This window comes from Petaurus breviceps, unplaced genomic scaffold, assembly GCF_028583685.1.
Source record: "Petaurus breviceps papuanus isolate PSGF00001 unplaced genomic scaffold, PetGlider_PUasm1.0 174, whole genome shotgun sequence".
NCBI lineage: Eukaryota > Metazoa > Chordata > Mammalia > Diprotodontia > Petauridae > Petaurus > Petaurus breviceps.
In genome coordinates, this window is record NW_027185761.1 from 18272338 (window position 1) to 18289859 (window position 17522).

General features: G+C 42.3%; 1 protein-coding gene across 2 annotated transcripts in view; it reads left to right on the forward strand.

The window, feature by feature from the left end:
• The first annotated feature begins 861 nt into the window (after positions 1-861).
• TXNRD3 (thioredoxin reductase 3) overlaps positions 862-17522 on the forward strand; it is a 32629-nt gene continuing 15968 nt past the window's right edge. The window contains exons 1-6 of one of the 2 annotated variants that reach the window (XM_069083839.1): positions 862-1367; positions 4844-4904; positions 5717-5826; positions 8603-8710; positions 9503-9575; positions 14309-14428. In XM_069083839.1, coding sequence (XP_068939940.1) covers positions 1239-1367; positions 4844-4904; positions 5717-5826; positions 8603-8710; positions 9503-9575; positions 14309-14428 — 601 coding nt within the window. In that variant the 5' untranslated portion in view covers positions 862-1238. Of the gene's footprint in view, positions 1368-1568; positions 1927-4843; positions 4905-5716; positions 5827-8602; positions 8711-9502; positions 9576-14308; positions 14429-17522 lie in introns of those variants that run through there. The other variant, XM_069083840.1, reaches the window with a different exon arrangement.

Consider the following 17522-nt stretch of genomic DNA (forward strand, 5'->3'; position numbering starts at 1 on the left):
TATTATTGTTACTTTGTATATATTTGCATTTGTTCGGGGGACAGATCCATGGACCTCGAGGAGTCTCTCCAGCACGCACAACACTGGCAGGCACACAGTAGGCGCTTAATAGATGATATGCTTCTTGAGTGACTGATTATAAACTGCAGAGAAGTAGTGCCACTGCACGGGGGGCATGAGTTTCCCTCACCGGGAGCTCCCTACAGCCAACAGATCAGTTTTGCTTTGCTTCCAAAGGAAAGGATTGGCCTAGAATCATCCCCAAGGTTTCTTACAGCTCTGACTCCAGCGCGGCCCCCACCGCTTCGGCTTCAGTTTAGTCACAAGCACAAACCGTCTCCCTCACAGGATCATAGGGGAGGCCAAAGCTGACGACAACGTGGAAGCGCTCGCAAGAACTAAAGGCGCCTCCAGAACGCGACTGGCAACTACGCGCCTCCGGTGGAGCCGGCTCCAGGAGTCACCCACGCACTATTCGAAGCTCAGCCGACCGGCCCCGCAGCGTGCAAGCGGCTTCTGCGCATGGTCCATATTGGGTTATCCCAAGGTGAGCCCGACCGGAGGGGGGAGAAATCAGGGAGGCGGAGTCATGAAGTCCTCCCTTCTTGATAATATCATTGGATTACTATTTAAATGTTATGCATTTTTACATTGTCAGTTCATAAAAATTTTCTTATGGCCTTATGTGGAGATTTTGAAAAGCTGGTTCCCTGTCCTGGGCTCCTGACACCCCCGGTATATAGTTTGGTCTCCTCGGCTCGGTCTGAACGAGAAGGCGCGCTCGAGGGCCGCTGCGCCCGGCGCAGGCGCAGGCGCGGGAGGAAAAGCCGCACGCCGGCGCTGGGATTGCGAGTAGAGGCCCTCCGCACCCACAGCTCTCCCGGCTTACCAGACCTCCGGCTCTGAGAGGCGCCAGGCTGTGAGCGCGCGCACGCGCACACCGGAGCATCTTGGCTGTGGTCCCTTCATCCCCGCTCCGAGAGTCAGGTGCGGACCATCCTTCCGTAGGTCCGGGTGCGTGTCTCTCGTGGGAGCACGTTGGGTCCCCACCCCCCCGGGCCGGAGCCCCCTGCAGTGAGAGGGAGGCCTGCTTGGAGCCTCCGCCTCCCTCCGGGAAAGTGGGGGCGAACCTGTTCCGAGTCGCCTCCGGCGTCCAGGCAGCGCCGGGGCCCTTGCCGCCGGCGTCTGAGAAGCGGGCGGACCCCGAAGACCCCGCCTCGCTGTCGTTCCTGGGCGCCATGCAGCCCCCCGGTAACAGCCGCCTGAACCTGGAGCCGCGCGACGACCTGCGACGGAAGCTCTGGCGCCTCATCGAGACCAACCGCGTTATGATCTTCAGTAAGAGCTACTGCCCCTACAGCACCAAGGTGTGACGGCTGCGCGGGCCGAACCAGGCCGGGAGGGGGCGAGGTCCGGGCCGACGCGGCAGGGGGTTGGGGCGGGGGGGGGGGGTGGGGGGGGGGCGGGGTTGAAGGTGGGGACCCAGCGCTTCCCAGCTTGGGGAAGGGACCCAGGATGGACGCACAGGGCTGGGGACTTCCCCGAGGGATGCGGGAGGCCTGAGTCTCCTCGAGCCTCCTTAAGCATCCTCCATTCTCTGGGAGGGGGGGTTCACCTTAAACCGTTTCCCCAGGGTTATCGAGCTGCTGGACGGGAAGATGGGCATAGAGAGATAGGCATTGCCGCCCCGCCCCGCCGCTGGTGACTCCCTGGCAGACAAGTTCTTGGAACCAGAATGGGATTTGCCGAGGTTTTTCTGCGACGACCTTAGCCCGGACGTGGCTTTCCGGCCCGAGATGAGGCTGGCCTCGGTGGCGGCCAGGCGGTGGCTACAGTGTAGCCAGCTTCGTGAAACTAGCTGGAGTCAATTTCACACTGAAGTTGGTGATGGCTGTGTCGTGTCTTTGGTCTCCTGCTTTATACTGGGTCTGTGCCCTCATCTCTGTCTACTTAAGTTGGGTCTCTTTAGTGTTCTGGAAGACTTGTTCCTGATTTTCCCTCAGGCTCAGCTCAGTTCACCAAATACTCATGAGAAATGCCCTTTGTGGGTACTAGACGCTGGGACTATAACCTGCTCTCAAACAAGTTACAGTCTAATAAGTGGCTAAATTAGCCTGAGTCTCTTTGACGGCCTTTTAGACTGATGTTCCTTTAGGCCTCATTAAGCATCCTCCGTCCTCTGGGATACAAGAGAGCATAGGGCAGGTCCCAAGGAGAGGTCTAGGCAAAGTGAGGAATTTGATAATGGAGAGAATGGCTTCTGCTGATGCTGAGTGAAAGAGATGATGCCAGAGTTGGGTCTTGAAGGAAGGGAGGGATTTAAATAGGTAGAGATGAAGAGTGTGGAAATCAGTTCTAAGCTTAGGGGATGGCCTGAACAAAGGTATAGGAGATAGGAGGAGAACTAGTGGTAAATATCTGTCCGACTTAATTGTAAAGTGTGTTAAAGGGAGAAATAGGAATTCTGTCTGGAAAGATAGCTTGGAGTTGCTAGATGAAGAGTTCTGAACACCGGGAGTGCAGGTTTGCTTCTACGTTTTTCTATGGGCCTTGGAGAGCTAATGAAAGTTTTTGAGGAAAGCATCATGAACAGAGTGGTGCCTTAGGAAGGTGATTGCCAAAGTGGTGTGAGGGTCAGTTGTAAAGGGATAATAATGGAGTTAAGGAGCCTTGTTGAGAAGTCACATTTTTATAAAACTTTAAGGTTTACAAATTGCATTTGATCTTTACAGCCTTGTGAAGTTGGTAATATTAGTATCTGCCTTTTACAGATGAGAAAACAAAATCTAGAATCTTAAGTGACGTCTAGGGTTTCAAGGTAGTATCTGAAGTGATATTTGAACCCAGGTCTTTTGGCTCCAAGATCAGAACCTGCAGAATGTTACCTGACTAGATGTGTAGGGCCATTAAATTAGGATAATTAAAATAAGGGTTCTAAGATTTTGAACCTCGGTGACTTGGAAGATAGTGTATCCACTCTTAGAAAAGCAGAAGGGAGCAAGAGATTTGGGGACAAGACAAAAGGTTCTATTTTAGAAAGTGTTCTATTTATTCTGTTTTTATTTAGTTGATTTTAAGACCAAAGGACTGGCTATTCAGGTGGAAATAATCCAGCAGGCCGTGGAGAACAGGCATTGGAGGCTCTGGAGAGAGCTTGGTTTGTTTAAGGAGCTCATAGCAATTGCTAACATTTATATAAGTGTATTACCCTTATAAAGCAATTGCACATCCCGTATCTCAATCGATATTGCAACAACTCTGTGAGGTGTAGACAGTTGAGTATTTTTTACAGGGGAGGAAGCTGAGACCCAGAGGTTGTGACTTGTGTACTGCCTAATAAGTGGTAACACCTAGATGTTCTTTTCCTATTCTTCCAGACTGCTCCCCCACAGAACCTTTTTTAAAATACTGTTATCTGATGTGTTAGCTGTCTGTCCTCGATTATGTGTCATCTACAAGTACTGAAAAAAATATTTGCTGCATTCTGGAGTATATTTTGTTATGTTCTATAAGTGAGATGTGTTCTCTGGGAACACAGCTCTGTGTTTACTTTGGAACTCACTGGGGAAAATCATTCAGTTTCCAATTAATTTTCATAGCCAACTTTTCAGGAATAATGAATAGTATTTGTTCTGCTAGGTGATGTATGCTTCTGTTTGCATCTAGTGCAGAGTGCCTCATAGACCTTTTCTTCTCCAAAATCTTCTCTGCTTTTCAGTGAGAGAGACCCAGTTCATTTCTTGGGAGATAATCATTACAATAATTGTGGCCAGTTCATTTTTTGAGAGATAATCATTACAATAATTGTGGATTACAAATAAACATGTTTATAAATTTAACATACTCAATAATAAATGTATTCCACTAAAGCTCTACTCTGATAAAACATAATATTAAGGAAGTGACATTTAGTTTTTTGAAGGCCATGTGTTCTAAAATACAATGGAGTTGCTGTATTTGTGGTTAGAAATAATAAAAATAGTCAGAAAATATAACAGCTAATATAATGCTTTAAGCTTTACAAAGTAGTTTATATTTTTTGTCTCATTTGACACTGACAGCCTTGTGAGTGAGGTGCTATCACAGATGATTAAACTGAGATTGAGAAAGGTTCGTTGATTTTTCCTTGGTCACAGAGATAGTGTCCAAGGCAGGATTCAAATTCAGGTCTTCCTGATTCCAAGTCCTCTCCAAAGGGAGGCTCTATCTGCTATACCATCTACTCAAACCAACAAAATCACCAGTCTATTCAAGTATAATAGTTTATAGCAAAAATTAAATTGGTTTGAAATTTTTTTAAGGAGAAAAATAAAATTTTCTAAGTTAGTCTTCTCTCCCCACCTTCCCCCTCATCCCAGCCAAATCATTATATATTTATGTTGGAAATATACTGTATTTGCTTATCTCTGAATATGCCCTATCTTCCAGTAAACTAGAATCATCTTAAAGATGGTGATCTCACTTTTTTATTTGTGCCTAGCATACTACCTGGCACACAGAAGATACTTAATACTTGTTGCCTTGTTGAATTACATTCTGTCCCAGATTCTCAGTTATTTTAGAATAATTTAAAGTCTGGTCAAATTCAACAAATATTAATTAAATGCTTCTTATATATAAGCCACTGATCCGTGTATCCTACCCAATTTTCTCCTCTACCCTAGTTCATACTACTCAAAATTGCATTTCAAAAAACACTAACAATATAAAGGTAAAAGCTCGTTAAAAGAAAACTTGGTCTATTTTCATCATTTTATTTTAGTAATTTATATTTTAATTAGATTCTATTATAATTGTCACAACTTGTGATACTGAAATTTATTCTAGAAAGTTTTTGTTATAGGTGAAAGAACTCTTCACTGATTTGGGAGTAGAATGTAATATCCTGGAACTCGATCTGGTCGGTAAGTAAAATATTTAGCATGTAGTGTTGATGTGTGATTTTTATAAAATGTTTTCGTTCTTCAACTGTTACAAGTAAGGTGAACCGTGAACCATTCTGATCAGCTTTTAGCAATTCATCTTAAAGGTAGTGAACTAGTATGGGCTAAAATGCAGAATATTTGGTTCAGATTTACATTTTCAGGATGGAGAAGGGTACAGAATGACATAATCTTCTAGCAGTATATTTTAAGCAAATTCTTTTAATCATGAGCCAAGATAAGGCAAAGAAAATCGCCCTTGTTACCAGTTGGGCCTAGTCCTTAATGAAGACTCCTTCATTTCCTTTCCTTTACCATTGAGAATTCCCATAAGAGATAAAGTTTGAGACAGTATTCATGTAACCTTAACAAGTGGAATAATTTTGAGCTGGTGGAGTCCCAGATTGGGGGTGGGGGAGGCAGGGTACAGGAGGAGAAAATTTCATTTTTGACTTTGCAATGTTTTTTTCAAATGTAATCATAGAAAGAAATATTTCTCTAAGTAATACTAATTTGATTGAGTTTTTTGTTATTGGTTTTATCAAAGAGATTTATTTATGTTAGTATAATTAGTGGATTTTATAAGAAAAGCAAAGTCTGTTAGCCCTCATTTTTCATTTATCTCAAGTTTCCTTTTAAGGCAGGTTTATCTCCATTCAGTATCTTAATTCTGTGTGTATTCAGTTTTAAGTATGTACATCTGAACTTAAACTTTTGTGTAAAAAGACTTCATTCACTTCATCTCACAACATCTTTGAAAATTTTCTTAGCATTCTTAACTTTTTATTCCTTAGATGATGGAGCCAGGGTTCAAGAACTGTTACTGGAGATAACTAGTCAGAGGACCGTGCCTAATATATTTGTGAATAAAATACACATGGGTGGATGTGATAAGACTCTTCAGGTAATGTGGTTTACTTTGAGGCTCGAAGTGAAGCAAATGTATGGGATTATAGGTCCTTTCCAGTAATAATGCTGTAATTTAAGAATGCTTACCAGGGGAGGCTAGGTCCAAAAACAAAACAAAACTAAAACCCACAAAATTGACATCTGCTTAGAATGGGGAAGGCATAGTAGTGATGGCAGTAATCTTGAGAGGTAATCAGACATCTCCGTGTGAGTACTGGGGGTATTGGTTGAATTCCCCACATACCAATCAGAGCTTCACAACTTTGACTGAATAGGCCTTTGATCTGTTTAAAAATTGAATCAGAAAATCAGAATTCTGTTTAAAAGCAAAATAATAATAAAAGGTTAAATCATGTAGTGATAGATGGTGGCTGAATGTTAGGAGGAAACAATTTGTATTGTGTATTTAGATATGTTTTTAAACATTCAAATTGAGGTGGAGGGAGATGTTATAACCCTATTAAGAATTAGTTCATTGGTTTTTGAAGGTTATAATATGTGAGAAATTCTGCTAGGTAGTTAATAGATAATCTTTATTATCCAATGCAAATTAGCTTTTACACCAACTCCCAGGGAAATTCTCCTGATTGGAAAGAGAGCATCCTGGGATTTTACACAGACCTGGGCAAATCACAGAGCCTCCTACCTATGTGTGAGTACCTGAAGTGGTAGTCTCATGTATGCCAGTTGAGGAATTACCTCAAAAGACGTTGAGAGCAGTATTCTCTCTTGTAAGGAAGGTACAGGAAGGAACCTTCTCTAAGAGAGGAAGTTTTAAATTCGGGCTCATGTAGCTTCCAGACTGGTTGTTCCCTAAAATGTTCAGCAAACCAACACTGAAGAGAGTGAAATTGAATTAGATTTTAAGAAAGTCCTAGATAGTATTTTTGGTTAAGTTAATTAGACTTAGCCACAAGTCATTTATTTAATTTTTGAAAAAATTTTATTGATGTGTTTTGTTTTCCACATCAAGTTCATTTCCAAATGTATCTCCTCTCCTGGCCCTTACCCAGTCATCCCTTGTGACAAATTAAAAAGAGCACCTCACTGGAGCCAACCAAAGCCTCACCTGTGCCTGACATGTGTATGTGTATATGTGTATGTGGCAGTCCACAGTCAGAGCCGCCACTTCTGCAGTGTGTGCATTCTGGGCCACACGTGGTCATTGGGATTGTGCAGCTTTCATTTTCCTTTTATTGTGCTTTCCATTTGCATCGCTATGGTTGGTTTGTACATTTTCGGTATCAGTTTATAGAAGTCTTCCCATGCTCCTCTGAATTCTTTCACATTTATCTTTTCTTATGGCACAGTAATCTCCCGTTATCTTCCTGTGTCCCAGTTTGTTTAGCTATTTCCCAATTGATGAGCACCTATTTTGTTCGAAGTTCTTTGCCACCGCAAAAGGGATCAGTAAGTCATTAAGCAGAAACAATCAGCAAACATTTATTACACATCTGTCTTGAACCATATACTGTGCCGGGTGCTGGGCGAGATGTAATACCAAACATGGAACAATCCTTGCCCTCAAGGAGCTTATATCCCATTGGAAGAAACAACACATACCCTTCTGTATACAAGGCAAAGGAAAGACATATCTAGGAAGTGGTACTTGAACTGAACTTTAACGGAACTAGGTAATCTAAAAGATGTCAGGAGAGTATGCTAGCCATGGGAAACAGCCTGAGCAAAAGCATGGCAGTGGGAGAGAAGGGAGTGTTGTGGACAAAGTGCAGCAAGTAGGCCAGTTTGACTAGAATGTAGAATGTGTGAAAGGGGACAATCTAAGACAGCTGCAAGTGCAAGCTGCCGGAAAGTTATGCCAAGTTACAAAGTCAGGGACTTTTTAACACATAAAGAACAATAAATGAAAGGAAAGGAAGGACTCTCCTTAAATCTGAGTAAAGAAAATAAAGATTTAATTTAAATAGTAATAGATTATTGAAGTTCAATCAGAATTAAGCAGTAGTAGAAAATAGTGAAGTTTAGTCAAAGAAGTCCTTTACCTAGGTTTTTGTGGTTCTTTAAATATGTTCTTTAAAGATCATATCCATACTTTAATTAATTTTCATTCAGTTGACTGTTATCTGCATAGAGGGAAAACCGGGGTTGGGAACTAATGTGAAAAGGCCAGTAATCTCAGTTGGTTAGAACATGGTGCTTCCAAGGCCATAATCATGGATTCCATTAATTGATTTTACGTCAATAAAACTTTTGTAAGGCCACAGATCCTAATCTCAGCTAGCTCTCTTGTAGCTAACTACAAAGCATTGATCATGGGGGTTATGCCAAATCACAAAATGGCCTAGTACATTCTGTGACTGCTATTGAATAAACAGCTGAAAACACATGGTGTGATGGGTATTATTCTCTTCATAAATGGAGAATATAGCACTTTTTTTTTAAACTATGTGGAGGTCTTGGAAAATGATACTTTCCAGTTGATTATCAATAGATATAAACTTTTGGTGACTGTTCTATAGAAATGTCTTATTAATGATCTGTAGCTGAAGTAAGAACAGAAATGAGGTCTCTGGGGAGGTGTCATTTGCTGTCCTGTGATAGGGCGCTGGTGTTCTTTGGCGTGGTTTCTGACAAGTTAGGTCCTGCTGGATAGCTGTCGAGGGAGTTTTAAATTCCTGCTCGTGTAGCTTCCAGACTGGTTGTTCCCTAAAATGGTCAGCAAACCAACACTGAAGAGAGTGAAATTGAATTAGATTTTAAGAAAATCAGTGTGGCTTGCTCTCATGTTAGACCTTGTGTACCAATCACAGGCTTACCAGAGTGGCTTACTACAGAGACTTCTAGAGGATGACTCGGCAACTTACGACTATGACCTTATTGTCCTTGGAGGTGGCTCTGGTGGCCTGGCATGCTCCAAGGTAGGAGAATCTAAGGGAATGTGTGGGTGCTTCTCTCGTAACAGCCAGCACCCTAGCACACCCAGGCTGTTTGCTAGCACAGGTTCTTTTATCTGCTTTTAAAGGGGCTAACAATCTGACTTTAACTACTAGTTCAGGGGAAAGGTCAGCCCCCTGAACATGGAGAAAATGCAAGCAGAGAAATTAGTGCAAAGATCAACAGGCAGCCTCCAGCTGTCTGAACATAGCAGTGTTGCTATACACTTTACCTGCATCACTGGATCGGGGGAGCACAAACATCTGAGCAGTTGAGGGGGCTCTGAACATATGGCTACTTAGAGTCTCGAACAGAGAATCAAAAGATCCTTTTCATGAGTGAACCCCCAAAGCAAAATGCCAACCTCTTATAATATATAACAAAGACTCAGCATCTGATTGGCTGCATGCCGAGGAGCTTGAAAATCCTCCTGCTGCAGCACTTAATTGGAAATTCCCTGTAGCCCAGTACCTGGTTAGCTCTGGACCAGGGCTCTATGTGCCTGTTAATGGTCAGGGAAGATCTTCAAATTCCCTTAACATTATAAAGCCATTTCTTGGAACTTTCTTTTTTTCTTTCTTTGTAAGCTAGAGTATGTGTAGCTTTAAATTTGATATTTCCTGTGAAATTTCTATTGTAATAGTCAACCTTGATAAGATGGAAGCTGGTTTTTTTGTGTGATGTGGATGACATACATAGTTTTATCTTGTGTATTTGAGCAGGAGAAAACATTTGGAAAAATCTTAAGATTTTTAATATTTAGCTTTTTTTTGTAGGAAGCTGCAGTTTTGGGGAAGAAGGTTATGGTACTAGATTTTGTTAAACCATCTCCTTTGGGCACATCATGGGGTAAGCTGTTTTGATTCCATTTTGTTTGTGTTTTAAAATCTCAGTGTCACCAGAGTGATGTCTGAATTGCTTGAGTTGTCCTTGTCAACACTCCTGAATAGCAATTTCTCTGATGTTGCTGTCTTGATATAAAATAAATTAGGTTTTGGTTGTGTTTCTGTCATTGTTCTATATGTCCTTAATTAGATGGCTTTTTTTAAAGCAAAAATTACAAAGAAAATAATAGTATTTTTTAATTGTCCCACAAAAATTTTAGTCCAGGGTTTTCCTTTGGTTTTTCTCTTATACTTCTTTCCCAATGTGCAAAAATTCAGAATTATACATTTCTTCTAAAATTTATTTTCTTTTGAACTTAAACATCCTAAAAAAAGAGCATTTCTATATACAAAGTAGAACTCTGTTTCACTTGATAATCTCATCAGGGCCCATGTATTCACAATTATCCTCTCAATGCTGATGATTCCCAGGTCTAATTATCCAAACCTTAAAGTATCTCCTAACCTTGAATCTCCAGCTGCCTGTTGGATATTGAACTGGATATCCCATAGGCATCTGAAACTCAACATCTCTAAAACTGAGCTCATTATCTTTGCCCTCCAAGCTCTTCCCTCTGCCTAATGTTCCTGTTACTATTGAAGGCACTACCATCCTCCCACTCACCCAGGCTTAGAACCTGGCTGGCATCCCGGACTCTTTGTTCTCTTTCACCACTTCCTCTCTGTTCTGTAGATGAGACTTGGTGATTCTGCCTTCACAATGTCTCTTGTGTATTCTGCCTTCTTTCTTCTGACATTGCCACTGCCCTGGTACAGGCCCCCGTCACTTCACTCCTGGACTATTGCGCCAACCTTCTGGTTAATGTGCCCACTTCAGGTCTCCCCCTACTCCAGTCCTTCCTCCACCAATTCCTAATCGACCTGTCTAGATTGTGTTTTCTCTCTCTCTTCCTCCCTCTCTCTTCATCTCCTCTTTCTTTCTCCCTCTTTCTCTTTCTCACACATACCCCATTCAGTCATCTCCAATGGTTCTGTGTCACCTCCAGGACCAAAGCCCTGCATAACTGGGCTCCTTCCTCCCTTTCCAGTTTTTTTACACCTTATTTCCCCTCCACATAGTCTGTGAATCAGTGACAGTAACCTCCTTGCTGTTTCTCATAGAGGACTCTGCATTTTCATCAGCTTTCTCCCCATTCCTTGAATTCTTTCCTTCCTCATCTCTATCTCCATCTCCAGGCCTCCCTGGCTTCCTTCCATATTCCCATCTTCTACCAGAAGTCCTCCCCTATCCCCCTAATTCTAGCGTTTTTCCTTGGCGATTATCTCCAGTTTATCCTGTCTGTGACTACTTGTTTTTCCCTAACTGTTTGTATGTCATCTCCCCCCTCATACAGTGCTTCTTGAAAGTAGGGACTGTCTCTTAGCTTTGTCTCTTCGGTGCCTAGCACATAGTAGGTGCTTCATAAATGTTTATCAGTGGACTCAGTGAGGATCCCATATGAAACTACGAATCTCTTTTCCATACTGCGTGCTTTTAAATAAGTAACAAACTCGGGGCGGCCATGTGGCGCAGTGAGTAAGAGTGCCGGCTTCAGAGTCAGGAGACCTGGGATCGAATCCGGCTCAGATACTTAGCACCCACCCAGAAACACCTGGCCGTGTAACCTTGAGCAAGTTACTTAACCCCAATTGCTTAGGGGCGGCCAGGTGGCGCAGTGAGTAAGAGTGCTGGCCCAGAGTCAGAGCACTGGCTCCAGAGTCGGGAGAACTGAAATTGAATCTGGGCTCAGATACTTACTAGCACACCCAGAAATAACTGGCCGTGTAACCTCCCCAATTGCTTTAAAAAAAAAAATAAGTAACAAACTCAACTTGGTTCTTTCAAAACTGTTCTCCTTTTTCTGCTTTCTGAGCTTCCTTTCCTTCTGTTCTTATCTATGGACTGTTTAAAATGTTTCTGAGACTCTCCTATTTTTTCTTTTTCTTTTGTTAATCACCATTGCTCCCTCTACTCTTCTTTCATTTTCTTCCTCCTCCCCCAGCTCCTGTATATATAACACCAAACCCTCACAACAAATAGAGTAAATATCTCAGGCTAGCTATTTTATGACTTTTGGGACTCAGATCCAGTGGAACATTAACACTGTACCATTAATATGCTAATATCAGTATAAGTTCTTCCAATAAATCCTACTATGATGTTTCATTGAGGTCTAGGGGTGAACCTGGGCTCTCAAAAACTATAATGGCAGGGTTGTAACTCTGACTCATCTTCTGAAACTGAAAAGACTTTGTGTCTTGGCCTGGATAGTTCCCGTCTGTGCCTTTTGTCAGGGCTAGCCTGGAGAGAGATAATGAATTTTTCAGGTACAGTCACACATGAATACCATCTACTAAGGCATAGAAAGGTAGTGATCTGTGTTGGACAGAGGTGTGCTTGCAGTGATAAAATTACTGATCCATAAGTGGATAGGCACTGGACTTGGAGTTAGAAAGTCCTGTGTTCAAATTCTGACCCTTAACTTTTAGCAAATCAAGTAACACCTTTGCACTTCATTTCTTTCATTTGCAAAATATCTATACTTCACCATGTTGTTGTGAAATTCACATGAGAACACATGCCAAGGGCTTTGCCAGCCTTAACATGCTTCCACCAGGGAGATCCCAGGCCCATCTCTTTACATGCTCCTCCCCCATCCTCACATTTCAGACACTGATCCAACTTTCATGGGCATCCTCCTTTAGATTTGGTATAGAGGGGGCCAAGGAAACCTTCCACCTTTGACCTGATAGCCCATCAGAACAGCGATTTTTTTACATTTTTTCAGTAGAATAGTGAATCTGGTTCATTAATATTTTCCTTATGCCTTTCTAAGCATTCAAATATTACCACCCTGCTTGGTTTTCTGACTCATAAGCAGAAAGTTCAGATTCTTAGCTTAGTAAAGAAATCATGGTCATAGTGTGTTATCTTATACCTGATTTTGTGACCAGAGTGGCACTATGATAAATATAATTTATTTTATTATTAAGCTTGATGTAGCTGAGGGAAACTTGCCTTCTTTAATCTGTTTCTTCTATTTGCTATTGTTTAAGGATCCTCTGGGATAGTTCAAGTGTAAATAATCATGCCTTATTGCTTTAGCACACTCTGCTCTTTGTCTTGGAGTGAACTTGATCGACCTTTGTGTAAGGTTGGCATTTCTCTCTTAAATTCCAAAGCCATACTGATGACATGATCATCATATGCCTTTAATCCAAACATATGATAATGTTAACTCTGCCCTTCTTTTATCTTCTAATTGGATACACCTTGTTGAGCAAGTATCCTTTTTGTAGGTAATTTCTATTGGGTAATCTTCTTGAAGTTCACGTATCTTAGTCCATATCCCTTCCAGTAACTTTCCCTTTCCAAAAAGGGCCAGCATAATTTTATTATCCTGTATAGGTTTAGTCTTACTCTGCCTAGTTCCCCTATGCATTCTAAAAAACTCAAAAGTTCATCTTTTATCAATTGATTAGCCTTTTCTGTTAGGCCAGGGATTCTTAACCTGGGACCTATCAACTTGTTTGTTTGTTTTTTTTTTTTTTGCTATCTTAAGAACTGTATTTCAAGAGAGTTGGTGTGTTTTGTAATCCTTTGTATTTCATTTTTTGTATTTAAAAACATGGTTCCAAGAAGGAAGGTCATCAAGCATTTATTAAGGGCCTGTTATGTTGCAAGCACTCTTAACTCTTCTAAGCCCTGAGCATACAGAGAAAGGCAGAACAGGCCCTGCTTTCAAGAAGCTTATGGCCTAATGGGGAAGACGGCATAGGCAGCATCAGCTGGAGGTCATCGCAGCAGAAAGGCCCTGTCATTAAAGGGGAGGAGGAAGGACTATTTGTAGGAGGTGGGATTTTAGCTGAGATCTGAGGGAGGCCAGGAGATGGAGGTAAAGGTGAGGAAGGAGAGAATTCAGAGCCTGTGAGAAAGCTGGTAAAAAAATGCACAGAGGCTTGTATGAAAAAAAGCAAGGACTGGCTTACAGACTGTCTGGAGAGGGGAGTAAGATGTAAAAAGACAAGCACTTTGAGTGTTTTGTATTTGAGCTGAGAGTTAATAGAGAACCACTAGAGGTGAGAGAAAGAGGGAGAGAGTGTGTCTGTGTGTGTATGACATGGTTAGAACTGCACTTTAGGGAGATTGGGCAGGCAGCTGAGTGGAGAATGGGCTGGATCAGGGAAGACTTGAGGCAGGCAGACTAACCACAAGCATGAAATGAGGAGTGCCTGCACCAGGGGGTGGCAGTGTCAGGGGAGAGGAAGGGGAATGTACGTGAGTTGTTATGAAGGTAAAATCAATAGGACTGGGCAGCAGAAGGGATATAGGAGTAAAGGAGACTGAGGAGGCCAAGATGATGCCTCATTTATGGGCCTGGCTGCCTGGAAGGGTGGTAGTGCCTTTGACATTAGGAAGGTGTCCATAGGCTTCACTTGACTGCTCAAAGGGCCCATCACTTCAAAAAAGCTTAAGAACTACTCTAGGCTTTCTCCTCAAGAGTGACAGCAGGGTTTGGTAATGGTCTTTACAGGGTGTCCCAAAAGTCTTAGTGCAGCTGTCAACTTTTAATAGCTTAAAACTGCACCAAGACTTTTGGGGCAACTTGAATTTCATCCCAGGCAGCAGTGTAACACCAGCCACACAGAAAATACTTAATACAATGAAAATATCTAAATTATGATTTTCTTTCTTAGGTCTTGGTGGCACTTGTGTAAATGTCGGGTGTATTCCTAAAAAATTGATGCATCAGGCTGCCCTTTTGGGACAGGCCTTAAAAGACTCCAGGAAGTTTGGCTGGGAGTATGAGGAACAAGGTAGGTAATGAGGTATGAAAAGAATAGGAGAGGAAAAAGAGTGTATCACTTACCCTTTTTTATCTGGGTGTGAAATTGCTTTTACTGTGCATGAGATTTGTGGGTAAGAATTATAAAATCTGTCCATATAAAGTGAAGGCAGATTATATTAGGCACTTTAGCCCCAGACTTTTCGTTCTGGATCCTGTGAGACCACAGATGGAACGCTGGGAGCCACACTTGGAGAGGTACCCTGACAAAACAGAACCTGTCCAGAGAAGATCCCGCAGGACAGAAGGAGCCAGATACCGCATCACATGGAAAGGCCAGAAGGTGGGGGCTTCTTCAGCTGGAGAAGAGACGACTCAGAGAAGAAACTGAGAGTGTTCCTTAAGTCATCAAGGACCCTGGAGGCAGACTGGGGGGCTGCCTTTCATCGTAGCCCAGTGGTCAGAATGAGAAGTGATGGAGAATGGTTCTGTGAGAGGGAGTTCAAGCCAAATGGGGACGGTTCCTGGCAGTTTGAGCTGAGCTCAGAACAGATGGGCTGCCTGGTGTGAGGTTCCCTTTTGGCTGGATGACAGGATAGTAGCCAGCTGATGGCTTTGTGGGGGAGGACATGAAATCAGAAGAGACCCAAGTTCAGATTCTGCCTCGAGCACATAGTAGCTGTGTGGCTATAAGCCAGTGACTTGACCTCCCCGAGCCTCTGGGTGTGAATCTCATCTGAAATAGGGGTCAGATGACAACTGTTAAATAATAAACAATTTGTTTGTTGTAAAGATCAGGAGAGAGACTGTGTAGAGTTCTTCATAAACCTTAGAGGGCTCATCAGTGTAAGCTGTTCTTCCACCTCTAAGATTCTGTGATGTTGTCTGTTAGAGCCCCTGGCTATGTAGATTCCCACTTAGGGCTCTGCCGCCTTTCGTTCATTCAGCTCATAGCCTTGCATTTTGTTCTCTCCGCGTAGCCTAGATGGAGCTATATCTGGATTCTGAGTCTGAGTTCCTAGAGAAAGATATAATGCATTCTTATTTTGTATTCAAAATATTTAGCATTTATTTAGTAGGTACTTAATTAGTGCCTGTTAAATATATGTATAGGGCATGTACTAGAGAACAGCCAGCTAGATTCTCTATTCTCAGCACATACTTGAGAGAAGACTGTGTAGGAATTGTATTTGTTTAGGCCAAAGCTATACATAGCTGGTCACTGAGAAACCCTGGAGATAACCCAAAGGTCCACATTCCTGCATAGTTGGATTGGACAGTGATGTTTATGGCAAGAAGACAATTTTACTTCTTTGACCAGTAAAAGATTTGCTAAGTTCTCAGGGAACAAATAACATTTTTATTAATTATGTTGTTTCAGAGATTAAAAAAACAATACCAGAGACCCCCCAAACTGTCTTTTCCATGTGGCACTGTTGTCATACTTGTAGAGTCAGCTCTTTCTGACCTTCATAGCTTAGAGGATGCACAGGGCACCAGCTGATGAGAGCATAGAAAGAGATGGAAACCAGGACTTCCTGTGAGAGGAACAGTCAGCGGGGGCAGCATGGGAGGAGAGCCTCAGCTCAATGTTCTGTCACTTTTCTGACTGACTTGGACACTTAGAGCCCCTTTCCTCATTTGTAAATTAGATCTGATGAAAAATGAGTCATTTAATTTTAACGGTGACATAGTAACCAAATAGGATCAGGAAGCAGAACAATGTCATGGAAGTATCACAGGACAGCAATGAAGAGGCTTGGCTTCCAAGGGGTTAGGATTAGGTGGCAGCCAGAATCCTTCCCTTCAGAACACATCTATTCAGTATCTTATTGTGCAAGTGGAGACTCAAAAGCCCATCTGTGCCTTCATAGATCCTAGGTTCTATTGGGTGATGTGATTGATTAAGAACAGGGAGGACAGAATTTAAAAGTCGTTATTGGATAGTGACTCTTACTTTGTAAATCAGTGGCATTAACTCATTGTTTCCTGAAATGCAACTTTTTTCCCTTTTTGTTCCCTGTCATTACTGCTAAGATTCCCTAAAGTCTGAGAACTTGAAGCCGCTACTACAGGTTCCTTCGGGGAACATGTTAAGGAAGTTCTAGATTAAAGGGAAGGGCAGTGGCTTGAGCATTTGTGGATTCTTTTTGTTTTGTTTTGTTTTTGAGACTGATTCTCCCCATCTCATCCAGACAGGAAGTATAGAGGCTCCCAATGGGCCTAATGCCACTTCTGATCAATAGGGGAGTTTTAACTGCTCTGTTTATAACCTCGGCCAGTTTTCTCCTCCTTAGGCAATCTGGTGGCCCTTTTCTTCTGGAGGCTTACCATCCTGGTGCTTAACTTAGTGTGGACGCTACAGCTCAGGACTCTGGAGCTCAAGACATCTGCAAACCTCAGCCTCCCCCATAGTTGGGACTACAGGTGTGCGTCTGGCATGGGGATTCATCACTGAGGAATGATGACTCTCATTACTTGGAATTGGAGTTAGGATGTGGGTAACTTACTGTAGTATTCCATTCTCAGATATGTAAGAATTCATCTTGGAATTCATGAATGTTCTACTGGAGAGGGGTTCTCTCTGAGTGATTAATAATAACTGTACTTCAATTTTTCTGTGTAGAAAGACTTGGGGTGTCAGGTGGGGATGAGACCAGATAAATGGCAGTGCTAAATTTGATTGGAATAAATTTTGGGCCATCTTCTGTTGTTATTCTTCACAGTCTTCCATTTTGATTGAGTTCCCTTAAAGATTACTTCATCCTTTCTATTTTCTTTTTCATTGCTTAGTGAATCTTGACATCACATAGTTAAAATGTGTGGCCTCCATTAGGACAACCAGGAGACAATGGGGAACAATTTAGTGTAAGGGCTCATTGCCCTGCTTTTGAGTTCTCCTTTAGCTTAGCACTGGCCTGTTGAGGTTACTTGTGCCAGCAACAAGGAATCATCCAGTTGTAGACTCTAGGGATCAGGCTGCTAATGAGGGAAATGGTTCCATGCCCTCTCCCCCCCAGTCCAGCCCTCCATTGTTTCTTGTTTTATGGTTCTTTTCTCCAAGTTCTTTTCAGTTTTTTAAAATTAACTTAAGTATTAACCCTGTTACTTATAAGCAACACTAT